This window comes from Megalops cyprinoides, chromosome 2 (assembly GCF_013368585.1).
Source record: "Megalops cyprinoides isolate fMegCyp1 chromosome 2, fMegCyp1.pri, whole genome shotgun sequence".
NCBI classification, from domain to species: Eukaryota; Metazoa; Chordata; class Actinopteri; order Elopiformes; family Megalopidae; genus Megalops; species Megalops cyprinoides.
Window position 1 is genome coordinate 1,651,810 of NC_050584.1, and position 22,206 is coordinate 1,674,015.

Consider the following 22,206-nt stretch of genomic DNA (forward strand, 5'->3'; position numbering starts at 1 on the left):
CATGAGCTATGTATGACAGTGCCATGCAAATTATTCTGCAACAAGATTCAGATTGATTCAACAAGTTAACTCACTAGTTTTAGTCTGAGAAGTTGTTAGTTACCTTTTACTGTGTTTGTCAGATCACATATTTTCATAGCTGACTGTTTCAAAAATGCAGACATGTTCTGGGTGTCAAGCCCCCTAAGAAGTGTAAACCTGAAAAGAAGCAACATGACAATAATGGTTAACAAAGAGAGAAGCGTTTTCTTGAGAAGTGTACTTCGTTTGTAAGAAGTAAGACCTACTCAGATAATGTCTGTCTGGGAAGCTGACTAGCAAGTAGTAGTAGCAAACACTAAAGTACTTAAGCTGTGAGCTTTAGCTGTAACATTATTGTGCTGGCTAGCTAGACTTTTTAGTGATTAATATACCATATTGAATGCAATTCAGTTTATTTATATAGCGCTTTTTACAACATGAGTGGTCACAAAGCAGCTTTACATCATACAAAGATTAATTTGAATTATCAATGAGTGAGAATCAAAATTGTTAACTAATAACAGAATAACTCAATATTTGTATATTGGATTAAAAGAAAGGCATATCACTGTGGAGGACTTACATGAATGAAAACATTGTTCATTGATAAGCATTAGATGTGAGAATCTCATTATGCATTTATCAATAATAATATGCTTGTTCAGGCATCAGTTTTTTCTTTAATTTGCTGTTTAATGACAACTTGATGAAGTAGATGAAGAAGTTAAAATGGAAGTGCTTGTTTTGAATTAAATTTGTCATTACCTGGTAAATATGAATTTAAGATGTGCTGAAACAGTTGTGGTTTGTACAACAGCTCTATACAATTGTAGTATTTTTAAGAAATATAATAAATAATTTTGGGTGGTGAAAATACCACCTGGTTGGTGAAGTCTTTACATCAGGAAATAGGAAGATCAGCCCATTCTCTTAGCTTGTGCCATACTCTGTCATGAATGTGTATGTGTTAGTCTGTCATCAGTTGTCTGATATTTAAAAGTTTTTGTCTTTGTTTGAAAAGTGGTTTTGCCCAACAGGGCATGGCTAGATACCCCTTTTATTCTAAAGTGATACTTTCTAAAATGTAGTTGTAGTTGATTATGGAATACCACAATTAACTGTGTGTAATCATCCAACATTCCAAAGTATACAATGGCCCAAATGTGTATCCCTGAAATGCTTATCTGTCCTTATTTCTCAGTGGCCCTTTTCAGGCATGTATCTATCCAGCAAGGAACCTAGCGTTAGCTATCTGTATGGTAATTCTGGTACAGGAATCTAAGATAATAAAAGAAATGCCAACATACAGTGTCATAATAGGGTGCTGGACCACCGCAAGTCACCAGAACAGCTTCAGTGCACCTTTGCATAGCATCTACAAGTGTCTGGAACTCTATTGGGGGGATACAACAACATTCTTCCATGAGAAATTCTATCATATATTGTACTTGTATTGTACTTATCTGAACAAACTGTAATTTGATAGATACAGATCGGGTCCACAAGTATATGGTTAAAATTTTTTCAGGGTGGATAGAGTCACTGGGAACTAGAGAGAGAGAACCAGCGATACCAGGGACCTTGTGTACCAGCCTCCAAATCTACTATGATTAAATATGTTATATAAATAACATATGTTATATATAACATATTTATATGTTAAATATGTTAATATAAATACCTGTTGGGATAGAGGCAATTTCAGGTGATATGTAAAGGAAAGAAGATCTTAGCAGGTGTTCTCTCAGCTGCCGGTTTCACCTGTGCTGGTGCACCAATTCCATGTTGATCCATATAAAAATGTGGAATGATGTACATCTCTCAAGATTTTTTGCGTTCTCATTCAAGTGAAATGTCCTGACGTGCTTATGCTTATATACCTTTCTTATAAGCCTTGATTGATAATAGTACATGATTGATGATGTTCATTGCCTCAGTCTTTTAGGAGATGACACACAACACACATAATGATATTGAGTATTAATTTCACAAAAATGATTTGTACTTTCATTTTTAAATCTTTGGAAGAGACAATTGCTGAGAGTTTTGTGCCCTTTCCACATGCCCTACTTGCAAAGGTGGCATGAAAATACCACTTTTCATTGAACCATACCTTCATTTATGCATCCCCTCCTCCAAGGGGGACCAAGGGCTATGATATTGCAGAAGGAACTTTGCACAAGTGAGACATAGCACCAGATTTTAGAGCACAACTTTAGCCACTTGCTTGAGGTAAAAAAAAACTGTGCTTGTTTACACTAGCACAAAATTAGGGCCTTTAAAATGATAGCTTCTGATTTGTTACTGAATGAATAGTGCTTCTCACCCCATTTTCTTGTATATAATTCTTTCATTTCACCTTACATCTCAACGAGGTATGACAGTCATGCACAGTATATTATTACATGGTATGGTATTGCTTATTTTCTGTTTGCATTGTTTTATTTTCATTTCCTTTGGTCATTGTTCCTTTGTAGAGAGATTTATACATTTTAAATGAAATAAAATTACTTATTGCTTATTCCTATTCTCATACATTATTTAGATTTCAGGAAATGTATAACTTGTTTATTTGTAATGTGTCAGTTAACTGCAATTCCCCTGTGGTCCTGCAGGTGGCAGAAGAGGAATACCTTATCCAAGAGCTGCGCAAGATAGAGATTAGAAAGAAAGAGCGGGAGAAGAAGGTCCAGGACCTGCAGAAGCTGATTACAGCTGCTGACACCACCACAGAAATGCGGCGTGCTGAGCGCAAAACCACCAAGAAAAAGCTTCCCCAGAAACGAGAAACTGAAAAACTGGTGAGTCATGTGTCTTCCCTTCCCTGGCTGCGCAGGAGTTGTACAATGTGTTGTGCATGGTCATTCTCAAATGTTTGTTTAAAGGTTTATGCAACATTTGTATGATTTGTTTCATTTTGAGGTAAGTTTTTTGATAAATCAATAAATAATCAATAAATAATCAGCCAACTTTTATTTGATTTTATATCACAGAACACTATTTCTATAAGGAAAAAATATAGGAAAAATGAGTTTGAATGGGAAAACAGAAAAAGTATTCCCTGATCCCTTGTAAAAGAAACAATTCAGAAATATGTGATATAGGTGTTACATTAGCATTTAAAATTCCACCTTGAATCATTAAGTGAGAGTCTGTCACAGACTGGTGAGGTAGGATGTTGGGACTCTTTGTGTGGATGGTAGATAGTAGATCAGAGTTTTGGTCCCTTTCACTGTTCAAGGTCATTGCCCTCAGATGTGATCCAGGGCACTGACTTCAATATCCAGGGGCCCATTGGCCACTGGGCATGGGAGAAAAACATGTCAAAGATCTAGAAATATTCATGGTAAAAGAAATCATCATATGAATTGAAAAGAACAAGTTCTTTCAATTTTGTGTCAATATCATATCCAAGTGTAGAATGTAGTGATAATTACTTGGTTAAATATTAAAGATGTATAAACTGCTAATTTTAAATAAATGAATGAATAAATGTCGTAGTCAATCTATGTTTGAAACACACATTTTTTAAGAATACACCCAAAAAGAATTGATGCCTTCTGACATCTACTACTAATTTTAAGTATTTAAAATTACTAAATTAGATTAAATAGGTATATAACAACAAGCAATTCCCTAACATAACTATGTTTTCTACTTCTATTCTATTCTATACTTCTATTTTCTACTTTGGAACCACCAGCAAGTTAGCCCCTTGTGAATGTAGTATTCTAGACAGGTTATAGGGGATTAACAGATCCTGCAGGAAGGTAGGCACAAGTCCATTTAAAGCCATCTAAAGTAAGGAGCAATACTTTGAAATCAATCTGATAAATAACTTAGCCAAACAGTGCTAGAATAGGAGGAGAATTTTTTTCATTTTCATCAAGATTCTTGTGGTGGCATCCATCCTTTTAGAAGGGCATATTGAGAGACAGTCATGGTCAGAAGAAAGGAGCATGTCATTGAAAACCTTAATGAGAGCTGTCTCAGTTCTGTGACTGGGTCTAAAAGTTGACCGAAAGGTCTCCAAGATAGTATAGGAGTTTAGGAGGCCTATGAGTTCAGCTATAGCTATTTGGTTTTTTGACTATTTCTAGTTTTAGGGCTGATGATAAAATTGATAAAGATGTGTTAACAATATTTAGCACAGACAGACAAAGTATAGACAGGAGATCTTTCATTAGTTTGGCTGGAATTGGATGACGTAGACAGACGCATGTTTTCGATTACATAATTAGTCTCTCCAGTTCAGTGTGCTTAATAGGGGGAAAAGACTCAAGAATCTAAGTAGCTTTATTCAGGTATAAGGAGGTGTGCAAAAATACAAGAGTGTAAATGAGGGAGAAGGTGGGTACCTTATCTCTTATTTGTTCTGTTTTTAATAAAAAAAAAAGTTCATGAAATTGTTTCTGCTCTAAACTGTCATTCAAGGTGCCGACTGGGCAATAGTTAAATTAGCACCATTGTTAAAGAGGAATCTCTTGTTGTTTGTTGTTGTTTTTGTTTTTGTGTTTATGTTTTTATTTGTTCCTCAAGTAATTGTTTTTATGTTCCTCAAGTAATTTGGAAGAGTGAGACGATAGGGCTGATAAAAGGTCACATGAATACTGTAAAAGGCTATCCTTCCATGTTGGAAAGAATACCTTTAGGTTTGCTGAACACCATTTACATTCCATTTTCCAACATGAGTGTTTAATGGTATGTGCATGATGTGCATGTATAATAAGAGGCCAGTTTGTTGTCTTTTTCCTCCTAAGGAGTGTGACAGATGGACTTCATAGGTGAATTGCAGGTAGCTAGATAGTTTGTTGTTTGTAATTGTATCTAGCTGTGCGGTTACTGATCTACCTCTGTTAAATCTGTTAAAATTGTTCAGAATAATTTTGTTGTATTACTTAATTTTATTTAATCATGTATGTTATGTTAAAACTTCATGAATCAAATTTTTATTTCTCATTGGTCAGAAAAACATGACAGTGAGCTGTTTTTTTTTTTTAAATATATGCTAATTGACCGCTTAGTCAAAAAGGTTAACAGGTTGCTTAATTAGCCATTATTTATATCACTAGTGGAATGTAGGAAAGAGCTGAGGAAATAGGAAATACTAACAATAATAGTAGAACTCAGATTAGTACTGTCAGTCTAAGGCAGTGTTTCCCAAACCTTTTTTCTGAGGACCCAGTTTTTAAAAATGACAAACCATCGCGACCCAATTCACAATATGCCTTATCTATAAATCGTGAAGAGCAGATTTGTGCATAAATGAACGTTCCTGACCATTTTTACTGCCATTTCTGCACCACCTTATATTATCTTGAATAGGTAAACCAGCCATTTCGAAGAGATATACGTTTGATAAATCACAACTTCTTTTTATGCTTGTGTTATCGAAAACATATACATGAATGAGATAAGTGCATTTAGGCGGAATTAACAGGCTCTCGTTTTTTTCCCTCTCATCAGTAAAAGAAACAGAATGTACACTAGCCTTTCATACTAGATTCAATGTTGTGAGTACAATTATCAGAACAACCCGTTATGATACAGTTTAATTGTCATGCTGTATAATTCACTGTGCTCAGAAACTAGCACAATTAACTTCGCTTGGCGTTTTTTTCTGGAGAAGTTGAACTTTTTCAACTGAAAAACAAAACACCCTGAGGTGGAGAAAAAATGCCAGAGACGGTGTTAAAAAAAAAAACCCCGCTCCGGACGTTTTTGAAAACACGGTCTACTCCATAGGATTATTATTTAAAACAGACGCTGACAGCTTCAGAAAAGATCCTACGTGTGAACACAGCCGTGCGCGCGAAATGGTGTGATAGGTGGGCCATGGAAGAAATTCTGCAGATTTATTTCGCGACCCAAATAAAAACTTTTGCGACCCACCTGTGGGAAACACTAGTCTAAGGAATGACAAATACCTCAGAAAAAAAGCAGATAACAATGAGAAGTTGTTTTAGGATTACTGTTGTGATTTTATTTGGATACCAGAGCTAAAAGAAAGAAGAGATCTCAGTGACTTTAAAAGAGGGATGATTGTTAAGGTGTTTTTGGCTGGACATCCAGTGACAAAGACTGGAAGTGTGAGAGAAAAGAGCATCATGAATTAGGGGTAAGTGGTTAAAAGCACATACTCCTCAACCAAGGTGTCTGCATTGGTGAAGATTCAAGGTAAAGCAGTTCTGAATCTGTCTGTGGGAAAGGACGAGGGGAAAATGACCACGTTGTCTTGGACACAGAAAGAGCTGGTGCACCTGGGCAATACTGATGTAACAACCTCTGTCAGGGGTGTCAGCTATAAAAGTCCTTTTGTGTCCACAGTGAACCTGCTGGGAAAGCAGTGAGTGCAAGGCAGAGACAGAGACAAAAGCTGCACGCCAGTGGACCCTGAAAAGGGACAGTTTTGGTTTATCATTTGTTTATTTTCCCTGTGTTATTTTTCATTATTATTTTCTATTGGTGTCCTTGTGAGGGGAGCCTTAAAAGCTTACCAGGTTTTCACCTTGTGGTCCGGAGACCATAAATATCTGACTCCCCACCTGACCTCTCCCGAACCAGATTTGCAGCATGTGACACAGTTGCCTTTAAATGTCAATCTAGGGTGTGACTAAGCAGTTTCATCAATAACAGTCCATCAAGAACTCGTGTGACACATGCTAAAAGAAACCTATAGGTCTGAGTGCATGTTTGCCATTGTAAAAGGTTCAGGTGGCTCTGTTAAGGTGTGGGGTGCATTCTCCTAGTGTAGTTTAGGTCCACTCAACCCTTTAGAGGGCAGTGTCACCCACATTGTGCAACCTGCCTTTATTTTGATATGAATTAGTTGAATGGCAAACATGTTTTTGGAATGTGTTTGTAACCCTTTTTTGTACGTTAAAGGTGTTTTTTTGGTGGCATGTCATGTCAGGCAGTATCACTCAGACATCAGTGACTGAACACAGCCTGTGGTACCACCTCAAGGATCTTGATTTAAACCCTCTCTTAAACTCCATCATAGTGCCAGCCCCATTTGTACATGCATCGACAGTTTTCTCAACAACTCCTCATGCATTAAGTTGTCAAGTTCGGTGAATATGTTCTGACTACATGTTTGCTGAAGTGCACTGCAGAACAATAAATCTTAATGCAGCTTCCCCTCACAATAGTACCTGGCATACACAAAGAGCTGTTAAGAGTTTAAAATGTTGGTTGACTCATGTAACCGCAAAGCAAATTCTGACCTTTTTGTTACAGATTTAGTGAGGTGATAGTACCCTATCAGTAATGGCAAATTCACATCAACAATGTTAGGAAAATAAACATTTAATCATATTTTATTACAATATCAGCTTATCACCTACATTATACAATAATAATTTTCATTTCTCGTAAGGTTTCCGTGGCTGTGTTTGACAAATTTTAGCTTACTGTGTGTGTAATGAAGTGTCAATGGACATGACATTGCACATCAGCGATGTGGTACCCATCACCAGTTACATCTACATCCACCTTGCAGGGGAGTGGAAGGCCATTATATGGCAATTCATCCTCCAACAAGTATATGGGACTTCTCAACTGGACCAATATTAAGAAGGATTCTTCAAATTAAAAGAATTTGAGACAGCATGGTGACTAGTTAACCGATGACTGACCATTACATTTTTATTACTTACCAAGTCATAAATGAGGAGGTGTGCATTCATTTTTACACACAAGAGCAAAGTCAGTCATTGTTGACACAAACTATGTGTTAGGTTGCACCCATGGCTAAATCTTGAAAGAATGGTGGAGAGAGAGTTGGATGGATGAAGAGTCACCAGTGAGGTTCCTAGGCTCCAGTGCAGAATATATACAATACAAACAATGAAAGGCTTGACAGGTTGTAGTCCATTCCCTGCCCTATACACTGGTTCTTAATGTGTTGGCAGATTTTTCACGCTCCTCCTGTGAGTTTGAAGTTCTGCACCAGCCTTTATCAGGCTGTTGCCCCCTACCCAGACAAACTAAAAGATAATGAATCGGTCAAGAGAACAATAACACAAAAATACACAATAACAGTTATATTATAATACACGTAACATAAATCTTACATATTTTTTAATATGTACATAAACACACATACAATGTATACATTGAAAACAAGTGTATTCAACAAACTTCAAATAAGGGTCCTTAAACAGAAAATATAAAACATTATACTTACAAATTCTGCACTTCATTTCTGATGTAGTGGATGCAACTGTAGCAACACCATTAGATGTCTATGTGTGTAGGTATAGCTGGTAGTGCTGATGTATGATATGCTGGCAGTGGCTTCAGCCTTTTTCATACTAAAATCAAACAAGCGCTAGATTTAAAAGGTCAAGCTAGCAGTGAATTTTAACACATATGAAGATTGAGAATATAGAGCCAACCTATGAGCTGCAGAATGGAGTTGGAAAAAATCTCATAACCCAGCTGATCTCTGTGCCTACCAGACTATACTCTCTGCCTTCTCACTCACACTGTCTTCTACTAAGTCATCTTACTTTCACAAAAGAATTCAGTAGTCATCACCTAACCCCTGCAAACTGTTCTCCACCTCTTCTTCTCTGCTCTGTTCACCTTCTCCCCCTCATCTTTTTTTCTCACACAGCTGATGACTTGGCCTGTTATTTTAATGAGAAGGGTGCCACCATATGCAAGTCCTTCAATTAAATCATGACCCAGACACTCTGCCACCAGCCCTTCATTAACTATCCTGCTCTATCCACATTCACCCCACTCACAAATGGAGAAAACATCTTCTAAGCATTGAGAAAAAATTGCCTCAAATTAGGTTTTTTAGCCTTCCAATCCTGTGGTTAGTCTTAGGTTGTGTTTTGTTTCTCACTATGCTTTTTTTTTATTTCTCTACTGTTGATATATTCAGTATACAGTTTGATTTAGTATGTTTAAATGCGGTAGAAACCCCATGGTGCTCCATACCACAATTGCAGTTGTGTAATGGAAGCATTGGTCACCCTTGCATGCTGCCCGTGTCTGCTTCATTTCTTTGATGGGCTGCGTTCTCTCCATGACAGGCAGTTCCTGAAACTGCAGGCATCAAGTTCCCTGACTTCAAATCTGCTGGTGTCACATTACGTAGTCAAAGGGTAAGTAAAATCTGTTTTGAACCATCACATCTACAGGTTGTCAAATGTTACTTTTTGATGATGATGCTTTCTACGAAACAGTACAACTGTTCAGTCAAAATAAATATCACCATGACTTACAGTGATTAAAAGTGCTGGTGTAAAGCTGATCAACTTATTACCAAGCAAATTAAATGTTATTTTTACAATGCCATAACTAGCTAGCTAACAAGCTGTCATGCTTTTTATGCATAAATGGGAAGGAATCATTATCATAATTTATTCACTGATGTGTCTGAGTTTGCACACTACCTAGCAAGCTAGTGAAAGCCAGCTGGTGACATGAATCAGACCCACAATTTATCCAGTCAGCCAGCTATGTAGCACGCCAGTTTATTTGATATGTGTAAAAAATATCAGGGTATCAGATTTAATATTTTGTCCCGAGCTAATGATAATACCTTCCCCAAAAAAGTAGTACCTCCTCAGCTGAGTGCATGGCAATTTGGCTAGCCACAGTATGATAACATAGGCCGTTAGTCTTCCACCATTGAACGAAGACAGTTAGTTGTTTGGCACCTAGGTAGCTGGTAAGTAGTTAGTAAGGCACAGAAACACTTCCACTTGGGCTTCACACTAAAGGTAGGATAGCTGAATTAAATCATTTTCCAAGTTAGACTAGCAGCTGACATAACAAGTTTAGCTATCATTTCCTATCACTACTACCCAGACATGAGCTCGGCTTCTTTCTTGCACAGTTGTGATTCTGTCCTTACCACTCCTAACAGTATAACCCTAGCTAGCCATGAGTTCCAGTCACTCATTGCACAGCCACTGTTATGCCTTCTCACAACAGTATGCCTTTGTGTTGTTGTTGAATGCTTCTCATTAGCTACTTAGCAAAGAATGGTATTGCACTAAACCAAGGTAGGATATCTACTGTATCTAGCAGGAAAAGCTAAAAAGCAAAATCTAAATTAGTATGTAAAGTATTACAATTACAAAGAGCTTTGCAATTAAATGAGCAGAAACTGAATAGTTAACTAGAAGGGAAAGTTTGAGGTCAACAAATGCTGACATGGCGCTGGCATCCATGGTTTTCGTGGATAAATCCAAAATTTAGTTGATTTTGAGTCAGTGAGCTTGTTAGCTGGCTAACTAGCATGCTAAATAGGCTACTTCTACCTTTGGACATCATTAGCCGGAGAGTTCATCCTTTATTCAGCTAGTTATCTCATTTGCTAGTCACTGGCTAGATACTTAGTTTACATCTTAGCCAACTAATGCGCTAGCCAGCTGGTGAACTAATTCGGTAGTGTGCTGGCTAGCTAGCATATGCTATTTTCAGACAGTTATCTTGCTTGCTAGTTCAGTTCTACTTTTAACAAAAGACATGTGAATGGAGCTTGCCTGAGATTTCACAAAGGAGCATGAGCGTATGTCACTGAAAGCATGAGAGACTTACACACCAGGTAAGTGACAGTTGACAACCCTGAGTTAGAAGCTACACCACAAACGGTCTGTATCTGTGGCTGCTGTAGCAGGCAACCTTTGTGTGAGGGATGCAAAGAGACTGGTCTGGGAGTGTTGTTAGTATGGTCTGACACTGTTGCTCATTTAACTTGAATGTTCTGTTGTGCTGGAAGTCGCTCTCGATAAGAGCATCTGCTAAATACATTTAATGTAACGTGATGTAGAGATGGTGTGCGTCTATGGCAGCTGTTTTTAGGAAAAATGGCAGGGCTGAGATGGGCCTGGAGTTAGATAATTCATTGGGGTCAAGGTTGGGCTTCTTGAGGAGAGTCTCAGTGACTGCTACTGAGAAGGACGGAGGTACATGTCCTAAAGTTAGGACACATTGACAATGTGTGCCAATCACCGGTAGCGGTTCCTTAAAAAGCTTTGTGGTTATGGGGTCTCATAAACAAGTAGACAATTTAGAAGCAGTAATTATAGTTATAAATTCAAGTTAATTGGAGCCAAGAGTTTTGATCTCACATCATGGACTGTGGGAAAAGTCTCAGTCTTATCTCTGATCCCTATAATTTTGCTGTCAAAGAAATTCGTAAAATCAACTGATGGGATCAACTGATACATGACTCTTCATTAGTATGACAGCAGTGTTGAACTGGTTATATTTATTCTATGAGGATAGAGAAATATGACTGTTTATAGCAGTTGAGGCATGTTACGTCCCAGATGCATAATGGTGTCCAGGGGTATGGGTGAGGGACGCAACACAAACAAAACACAACACAACGGTGCAGAGACAAGGAAAGCACAGACACGGGAGCAATGTAAAGGGCTGTGCGATATATTTACAGTAGCTGTTTACAATATTTACAGTAACACATATACACGGGAAAAAGGGAGAGGATGACAGACAGTGCCAAAGAAAAGAACTTAACAAAACATAAATAACCGTAAATACCTTCACCCTAACATGCAACTGACTATGACACAAAAAGGGTGGCAGAGCCAAACAAAAACCTAACTACATTGACTACCTTAAAACAAAACATACAAAAGTGGCACCCGCCTCTAAACTAACCCTGTACAAGGTGAACACTAACACGGGGATCCCCACCTTAACTGCCCTCCTCCCACGACAACCGAAGTCAAGCAAAACCCAAGACACGATCCAGAATCACAGCTAGAACATGCTTCAAAGTCAAAAACACAGTTCAGGCAAGTTTGTAAATGTAAAGTACGGAAATAATGAGGGATCCAAAACAGCGAGATCTCGCTCCAAGAATCCGGCATCTTTAAATTGGGCGCTCCGTCTCTGGTTGGCCGGGCCAGAACAAGGAGGCGGGACGCAGCACAGCGGGATACCTGCATCTAGGGTGACCACCGCCATGACACTGAAAATGAGGACCCTTGTGCCCAAAAGTTAGGACGAAGATGCAAAAGTGAGGACACGCGTGAAATCGGGGTAACATTAGTAGGGAATAACATTAGTACCAAAACGATTTCCAAATATTTATTATAATAACAAAGTAACATTTGTGTTATTTTGTGCTTTTTTTCACATTAGTTAACAATTTCCATTTCCAACATTGTCATACAAGGCAACTATTTATTATAATAACATAGTGACATTAGTTTTTTTTTTTTGTATTTGTTTTTTTTTCACATTAGTCAACAAACCCACCTTTATGACCCAGTAACTTTTTAGTCACTTAATCCATGAACTTGGATGGTATAGGCCCAGGGCACATACATTGCAAAATAATACAATCACAGTGAAAATACCATGCTGTTCGTATGGAACTTGGAGTAGAGAGCAGCAATCTGTGATTTAAAGATCATTAAGGTGTAAAAAGGAGATAGAAATAGAAAAGAAACAGTAACAGTCTAGAAAAGAATGTCCATTTAGGCCTATCCACAGGCACTTGGATTGGGGCACTGAAGTCTTTGCCATGGCAGACACCACTTTGATCTTCTTACAGTGATCCCTCTGCCAATTTACCTGGGCAAAAGCCTGTAATCCCTAGAATGGTTAATGCAGACCTGGAGCTCTGCCTTGACGGAGTCCACCTCAAGTCGGTTCCTTTCATTCCGCCATGCAGTGGCCGTAAACGACAATACTCTCTCCATGTGAGCGTTACTGCAGGCAATGGATAACAGGTAGGCACTGATTGTCTTCAAGTTCTTCAAGGGGACATCTGATTGTCTGAAGAGTTTTAGATATCTCTTGTCAGTGCTCCAATTCTCCATTTCTGCAGAGCTGCTGAGAATTTTTTCCACAAAGGAATACTCCTCATATAGGCCATTCATGTCAATATCCAGATTGCAGGCATTCACTGCTTCAGAGAATTGCTCAAATGGGATTTCATGTTTCAGACTTAATTTTGCCATTTGACTGTGGAAACATTTTTCAGAGAAATCATATCTCTCACCAAGGTACTTGCAGGCTCTTTCATAGACAGCAACAAAGTCAGCCTTACATCTCCTTGCCAGATCTGGAGTGAGCTCTTTCAGCTTGTTATTGACAGTGAAGCCAAAGTAGTTGTCCCTCAGCCTTCTTTCAAGCTCGTCATTCAGATTGGACATGAGCTGGTAGATGGAGGTGACGCAAAAAGATTTAGCTTCCAATGCCTCAATGCAGTCAGTGAATAGCTTAAGAGCATGGCTGAGGAAGAAAAAATATAGCTCAGCCACATCAGAGGCACTCCCCTCTCCAAAACATTCCCATAATGCCTCGGAACAGGCATCCTCTCCTAAACTTTTGAAGTAACTGGTAAGTGGTTCCCAGTACTTAACTATCCTTTCCACAGCTGGCAGTAGCAACAGCCACCGTGTCATTGCATGACGCAAAATGTTGCACTCGATCATATCCGGGAACTCGCAGAACTCCTGCAGCTGCGCTGTCCGTGTGGCTGAGGTGCTGAAATGACTGTAGACTTTGAGCACAATATTTTCATCGTCAACATTCATTTTGGATGCAGCATATTTGCTTGTATTGTGCAACACGTGAGCAATACAGTTGGCAGACCGAATGCCATTCTGGGCCAGGTTAAGTTTCTGGAAAACACTATTGTGTCTGCCATAGTTAATGCTTGCATTGTCTGCTGTGTAAGCTGAGACTTTTTCAGCTCCTTACCAGCGGTTTTGAGCTTCGAAATTAATTGATTGGCAGTGGCTTCCAAAGTCTCGTCACTGTTGCTATAGAAATCAAGCAGGGCGTGTTGAATTCCAGTTTCAAAGTGAAAATATCGGAGGACTATCGGAAAGCATTTGGCTGCCCCCTTGTTCGAAGCATCAGTAGCAAGAGAAAAATGGATGTTGTTTTCTTTAATGTAGTTCACTTGTATGTCTGTAGAGTATGGGGCTAAAACATTGGAATACAATGCTTGTGCTTTTGTCCTGCCGAGTGTAAGTGCTTTGGCGACCATAAAGTCTTCATAGGCCTGTCTATCGAGCTTAGCGCAACAGTCCAGGCTCCTGTAGCAAAGGTGATGTTTCACCGTGTGAAATAGCTTAGTTAGCTCTGCAGCTGTGGTTTTATCATCCAGTATAGTTACTGCTGGAGTAAAAAACGATGCCACAGAGGATTGCCCAGCAGATCTGGCTTTCTCCTTGTCCCTGTCTGTGAGAGCATGCCTTTCTAAGGCACCCTTACCCCTGGAGCTGACATCAATGTCTGTTTGGCACAGTTTACAAAATGCATGGTATGCATCTGTCCTGCTTTTGGTAGCAAACTGGTGTTCAGAACACCACGCAGAGTTGAAAAACGTCTTTTGTTTCGGCATATGCAACTTATACGCTCAACTAGTGCAGCAGTGGCATTCATTCAATCACGAGGGGGGTTATCGACTATTTCTGGAAAGGAAAGGGGTGGAATTTTGTGATGTTCCGTGCTACGGTGGTGGCGGAGGGTCAGAAATGATGACACGTAACAGCGGTGAGTACAGAGGCCTTGAAATGAGGCGTCTGTGCTCATGAAATGAGGACAGATGGCCACTCATGCCACAAATCCGGACAAATGTCCAAAAAGGAGGACACACTCTGTCTGTCCGGACAGAGGGCTCAAAAACAGGACTGTCTGGATGAAATCCGGACGGATGGTCACCGTACCTGCGTCAGGAGAGTAGCGGGAGAGGAGAGCGGGAGGAAAACCAAGACGCAGGCGGCCCAGACTCCGCATGCACAGTGCGCCGCATGTAACAGGCAGCACACTTACATCTTGTAAGGCTATCTTTCAAGGCAAGAAGGAATACTTGTAGTGGAGTGCGTTCAAGTATTTGCGTGTGTAATTCTTTTTCTGACCCTCACTTCAAGAAAACGAAAAAACAAACCAACTTAAGTTCCACTTAAAATACACAATCGTTATCAGTGTTCCATTTGAAATTAAACTAGCAGCCATTATTTCAACCTTTTGTTTCCTTGTTTGCAATATGTGCAAAAATAATAGTCACAATTTAAACCATATAGCTCAGTTCTCACTTCCTTTGCAGTTCAATATGATATTTAAGATCAATTTTCAAAGTTCTGTTGGTTCCAACAACAAAAAATGAATTTACTCTGAGATCTCAGGTAATACTAGATTTGTGTGCATTTCCTGAAGAAAATGCAATGTGTGGTAGCATGTTTCCATTATGTATGTGTGTGCATTACTACTGTTCTTAATATCACTATTGGAGCTTCTGTCTGGCTTCTTATCTAACTGTGTATATATGCACGCATATTTGCATGTATGTGTGTGAGCACGTGTCCAAAGCTTTCGTATGTGTTTGTCTTATGGCCAATCCCCCTTCCCTCTGTGTCTGATGCTGCTGCGCAGCCTGAGAGAAAGGAGTGTGGTCATGTGGCTTAGAGCGACGGCTGAAGTCTGCAACTATTTTGGCTCATAACTCAAATACCATTCATCACAGTGCATGAATGCATGAAACAGTGCTGAATTGCTTGGCAACATTCCACGTCAACTGTCACTTGGCACCAGCTGTCTCTGATTGACTCTGTTGCAGCAATGTGAATGTCAACTGTCATATCTGGTCAGAGTGAAGAGATACCAAAGATCGAGCAAAGGCTTATATCTCAAAAACCGTATATCACAGCTCTTAGATAAATATATCACAGCTCTTAGATAAAGACATTGAGAATTTGCACAAATTTACATACCGTTTTATGTCTAATTTATGCCTATAGTCCCAGAAATAAGGGAGAAATGGCAGTTCGAAAAGTTTGTGACAGAGAAGTGCAGGCCTTTGGCATCTGCATTTTATGCCTGAAAAAATAACCGGGCTTACACATGTTTACATGAGTTTAACAAACACTTTACTCTTTTAGAGAGGTGCAACAGTGTCTATCTCAATGTCTCATCAATAAAGTCATTTATGGTATTTGGACAAAATATTCAGTATATTCACTGAAATAGTACTTTGTATCCTGTGTGCCAGAACAGACCGGTGATAAGATGAAAATAATGAGAGAATGTTGGATAATGCAGGATTATGAGGCATGATAGCAATATTTCTAGATTCTAGAAATGATAGCTGGACATTCATATCTGGAAATACATGTGAAAGGGAGGTTATCAAAATGCCTACTCCTTTGCTGTTGGTACAATATGTTGAGACAGATTTCTTCCACGCATGTTTTTTAGATATTTGATTTTGCCCTTTTTAAATGCAACTGTTAGAGAAAGGCAACATCAATTGGTAATTTCTTTAAATGGTTTATCATTTTATGTTTTATATTTCTTGTGAGCTATACACATTCAATGTTGTTAACTGAAATTTATGTGTGTGGCTCTTTATGTTACATTAAACCTATCCATATTCTAAATGAAGGATTTACTTCATTGACTGGACATTTAACAAATATGCATGATAGCCAAAAGGTTTATGTGTACAACAAAAGACCCCAGGGGGTAGAATATTAACATACACACTGTGAAGACACTAACTACACATGCATACATACCGATATTTGTTATAAAGGCCTCATATTTTACCATAGACCTCCTATTCCTTCCTAACAGACAACAAAAACTCTTTGATTTATGTTCGTGTATGCTTACTTGTGTCATGACCAAGTTTTGCAATTTTTTAATCACTCTTGTATGAAGCCAAGGTGTGCCAAATAAAGGCAAGTCTAATTGCCATAGAAAAAAGAGGAGGAAAAAAATACTTTAAATGTTAATATTCATGAGCCTTTGTCTTTTTTACTTTACCGTATAATAGCCAAGGGCAGAAGCAAAAATAAGCACTTTTAAGTGTAATAAGTGCATCTAATTATTATAAATCTGAAATGCACTGATGAAGGTTGCTTGACTTAAACATTTACTTATCTGTATTTCAGTCTTTGTGCTAGGGCACTTTTTGCACCCATGATGAAATATAAAAAAAAAATATATGGATTTTGGCATTTATTTTTGTTGAGATGTTTTAGGGTGCTTTCACACTAGAGCTTTTGGTGCGTACCCAAGTCTGCTTGAGCCGTTAGTTTGGTTAATTTTGTTGATGTGAAAGCTGTTTTCCGAACTGTGGTGTACACCAAGGGACCGTACCCAAATCCTCCAGAAAATGGGGGTCTGGGGTATGGTTCACTTGAACTCCAGTGTGGTTCGCATTTGGTGTGAAAGCTATCTGATCTAAAACCAGGAAGTAAATGCTATTTTGCCTCCCTTTTGCGTTGTTGCCTAGCGACATTGGTAAATAAAAGCTGCACATTCCTTACGTGTTGATGACGTAAACAGACCAGGGTTTGCAACCAAAAAATGTAATGTGAAAGGAGACCAGCAGGGGCAGGGGGAGCGGGAAATAATTGCACTTGAGTTCGGACCAGCAAAACAGACCAAGTGTGAAAACAGCCTTAGTCTTAGGTAATAATGATGTGTGGGTTTTAGTTCTGTATCATAATTCATTTCCCTAAACAACACACCTATGGTAAACTCATAGCATGGGCTTAAATGCATTGTATCAATTATTTTTTCATTGTGCTATTCAGATGAAACTCCCCAGCTCAGTTGGACAGAAGAAGATAAAAGCCATTGAACAGATCCTGACAGAGCATGGAGTGGGTGAGTGCTGAAATGCAACATGCAGCCAAGATTTGATGCATCTGGCCTGAGTCAGAAGCATACCCAGTCACACAGGTACAGAAAACCCCGGTGGTACAGTTGCAGACACCCAGTAGAACAGCAAACAAACAGGAGAAATATTAAATACACAAACACATACACAAAGCTTAGTTTTTTTCCACTATCCCTCGTTGCATTGTTACTCATCGCTGGAAAACGGGAGCAGTGACCAGCAAATTCTGCAGAATGATAGTTGCCTAGCTAGTTTTGTTGCCATGTCCTTACTCTACATAGGCGCACATAAAATTTTATTTCAATTAAAAACTCGATTCATTTTATCTGATATGGAAAACTAAGCAATCCGATGGTATCTAGCTCGGCAGCTTAAGTTTTTGATACTTCATAAACTGCTTTATTTTCTCAGAAGTATGCACTCAGCTTTCATAATTAGTGAGCATCTTGTGACTGCGCTCTGCAGTGAGGACTGACAACTCCGTGAGAAAATCCGTCGGCCACCAGACTGCGGGTAAAGAGGTGTGGTTCTCCAAGGCAATCAATATTTTAATCGTGGAATTTTACCACTGACTCGCTTCAGGAACATAAGAGCACACAGTATGAGACACATGGCAGTTTGCTCGTACAGAACACGTCTGTGGTTGCTTGTATGACCAATGAATATCTTCGGTGTAAGCAAATTTTTTTTATTATTTGTAGTCATGAAATATTCCATGGTATTTATCACAAAGATGACAGAATTCTCGCATGTCCTGGCTAAATTCCCAATCAGGCTAATCTGACTATCTAATCATCCCCCAGGTTAATTGACAAGATGATTCCCAGCCCCATGGCATCATTGCCAAAGTAAACCGACTCTCGGTTGAGCCTACCTGGTAAAAATAAAGATTAAATTAATAGGTGTTGACTTATGTGCTGCACATGAATTTAAGAGGGTGCATAATTTACTAAAATTTCAGATAAATTATTTGATGATTTTACATTTACATTGATTCATTTGGCAGATGTTTTTATCCAAAGCAACTTACAAGTGAGGTACAGTACAACACAAGCGAAAAACCATACCGGGCCCACAATATTAGAAGCACTGTATGACCATGTTTCAGTGGTTGGCCAGGCAAGGTACAAACTAGCAGGTAAAGCTAACGAGTATGTTAAACCATTAGACTACATTTTTTTTCTTTATAATTTTGTTTTATAATTTAGTAGGAGACAGTTTGAGACATGAGAAGTTCCTTTAGGGGGTAGGGTTTCAGATGCTCAGGTGAGAGCGGAAGAGCTGTGTCTTCAGATGTTTCTTGAAGACAGAGAGGAACTCAGCGGAGAGAGGGACTTTATGTTTAACATTTCACTTGTCCTCTATTATTCTCATTTATTGCATTCTACTAGAGTTGTGAAATAATTAGCTACTGTTAGCTCTTCTATCTGAACGATTAGGACATTACAGTTCTCTCTGTATGAAAGCAACAGCTTCAGTCAACAGTGCTGGGGGCTAGCTAGCTTGCTGAAGTTACAGACCTTACTGCAGGTCATGCATCAGGTTCCTGGTCTGTCAACTAGGCTTTAACATGCAACATATGCAGCCCTGGGAGGCTGTTTCCGAGCTACTGTCTTTTGTGCAATTAACTACAGTGTAAAGGTGCAGAAAATCTTTGACCTATTCTACTTTACAGTGGCGTTGCATACATTACTCTTACACGGTTATCACAGTAGTCCTGAACAAAACGCTGGGACAGGCTGCTGAGTGCTCAGCTACTAGTATGGATTTGAAACTAGTGGTTTTAAAGAAAATGTTCAGATTTTGATTTTAATATAGAGTATTCCATACCACAGGATGTGGTAAAGTTAGACACAAGGAAGCAATGAAATGTGTACTATACCACTGGAGGTACCCCTAAAAACTCAGGTACCAAGTTGAAGAAAGGTGGCTTCTGGTGCAAGTAATGCTAGCCTGAAGCACCATGGAACTGCATCATTAGTATCATGTTAGCTAATTGGACCAATTAATTACCGATAAGCTGTATTCATTATTATTTTCATAATGTAATAGCTGATTCATGTTTAAGTGAGGAGAAAATGTCTCTATTAAAATGTGATTTTCATTTATCTGAGTATAGTCACCATATTTATCTTGGACACTAGTTAATTTTAAGTATTTGGTTGTTACCCAACATAGTTATGTTGTTTTATAGGCTACACAAACTGCGATGTTCTAAACAAGCTGAACTTGTGGCTACATCCGACAGCTGTTGCTTATGTTATGATTGGAAAACGAAACCATGCGACCGGTTGTGTAGAAAACACAGTAATGATTATGCTCAGATAATGAAGTTTAGATTTTAGTTTTTGAAATATTTCTGGCCAAGCACCACTTCCCAAGCTAAATATGACCGTTCGCCCTTGCCACACCCGATGTTACACAAACAAGTTGTGGGGCATTTCTTCATCACACTATCAAAACCCGCCACCCACAATTGTAAGAGAGAGTGAAAGCACTGAACAAGATATTAAATTTAGCTGGTGAAACCCTGATAGTTAGATCCATGCAGCAGACGTTGGCTGTCGCCATAATCTCTGTTATCATCCGCTAGCCATTGTTAATGTTAGCTAACTGCACCAACCACTTGCCATCCTGTTATTATTTTTCTGTAATGTAACAGGAGTCAGTTAGGGTTGTTAATGGCCTTACCTGTGGATTCATTGGTTTCTTGGACTTCATATGACTCTTCAGGTCTGACTCACCCATGCTGGCAATGTTGAAGTCCTTCACATATAGCTTACAGCAGGCTTGATGAGGATTCTTGCTATCTGCCAAAACCCAGTCACTATACTTTTTCATATCTGTGTTGTCATCTGAGGTAGCCAAACGTTTCCAATGTGCTCAACATTAGCTACTGGCTGCGTGTATTCAACCCGGGGTGAAAGAGACAGAGACATTGGCACGCTAGCAACACTGGTGTGCATTGGTGCACACCACATGGGCAGCTAAGATAAGACATAAGATAAGATAACACTTTATTGATCCCCAGGCGGGGAAATTTGGGTGTTAACAGCAGCAGAAAGACAGGTGAAGAAGTATAGATATAAATAAAATACAATAAATTTAATATATTATGAGCAATGAGCAAACATCTGTACATGTAGTGCAGAAAGATATGATAGTGAGCAATGAACAAATGAGCAAAACAGGTTCAGGTATTTACAGTGTCCAAAGCTATGCAACAATGCGGCAGCTAGAGGAAAAGCACAGTCGATTCTGATGATTTTAATGCACAAATTGTTAGAAAAATGTTCCACACAACATTCTTTGTAAAGTGTCAGTTTTAGGGACTAGTCCATGAAGCACTTCATGAAAAAGGCTATGTTTTTCCAGGTTTACCAGGTATGCTTAAATTTCTGCATATCAGTTTCAAGCACTTTAAGTATTTCAATCACCTTGTGCGAACCCTATTTCTTTATGTAGTTTAGTACTCCTCAGTATGGGCTGACAAAGTGGCAGTGCGGCATAGTGATAAGGAGCAGGGCTTGTAACAGAAAGGTTGCTGGTTGAATTCCTTGCTAAGACAGGCTGCTGCACTCTTGGGCAAGATACTCTTCTCTTCCCATCATTCTGGTACAGGTTGATATTAGTTTCATCTGTCCAAAGAATATTGTTCCAGAACTAGGCAGGCTTTTTTATATGTTTTCTGGCAAAGTCTAATCTGGCCTTCCTATTCTTGAGGCTTAACAGTGGTTTGCACCTTGTGGTAAACCTTCTGTATTTACTTTCATGAAATCTTCTCTTGATTGTAGACTTTGACAATGATACGCCTACCCCCTGGAGAGTGTTCTTGACTTGGCTAGATGTTGTGAAGGGGTTATTCTTCACCAAGGAAAGAATTTTGCAATCATCCATCACAGTTGTCTTCTGTGGTCGTCCAGGCCTTTTGGTGTTGCTGAGCTCACCAGTACGGTCCTTCTTTTTAAGAATGCGCCAAATTGTTGATTTGGCCACTCTTAATGTTTATGCTCTCTCTCTGATGGGTTTGTTTTATTTTTTCAGCCTAATGATGGACTGCTTTACTTGCATTAACAGATCTGTGGACCTCGTATTGAGAGTTCACAGCAACAGCTTCCAAATGCAAATTCCTCATTCGGAATCAACCCCAGACTTTTTAACTGCTTAATTGTTAATGAAATAACGAGGGAACAGCCCACACCTGGCCATGAAACAGCTTCTCAGTCAATTGTGCAATTATTTGTGAGCCCCTAAAAATGGGGGGGGACTATATAAAAATTGCTGTAATTCTTAACGGTTTATATGATGTTTTTGTTAAACCCCTTGAATTAAAACTGAAAGTCTGCACTTCAATCACATCTTGATTGCATCATTTCAAATCCTTTGTGGGCATGGAGCCAAAATCATGAAAATTGTGTCACTGTCCAAATACTTATGGACCTAACTGTATCTAACGTAGAACTGCCTCACTAAATCTCAAGCTGTAAAAATGGATAACATGTAAAATATAAAATATGAGAATAATGTAATTACATACAAATTTGCAG

General features: G+C 38.9%; 1 protein-coding gene across 3 annotated transcripts in view; it reads left to right on the forward strand.

Moving 5' to 3' along the window:
• The window catches only part of dmap1 (DNA methyltransferase 1 associated protein 1), a 59,371-nt gene that overhangs the window by 31,451 nt on the left and 5,714 nt on the right, over window positions 1–22,206 (forward strand). For all 3 annotated transcript variants that reach the window (XM_036521906.1, XM_036521905.1, XM_036521907.1), the window contains 3 exons: window positions 2,637–2,822; window positions 9,069–9,140; window positions 17,574–17,646. In XM_036521906.1, coding sequence (XP_036377799.1) covers window positions 2,637–2,822; window positions 9,069–9,140; window positions 17,574–17,646 — 331 coding nt within the window. The remainder of the gene's footprint in view (window positions 1–2,636; window positions 2,823–9,068; window positions 9,141–17,573; window positions 17,647–22,206) is intronic.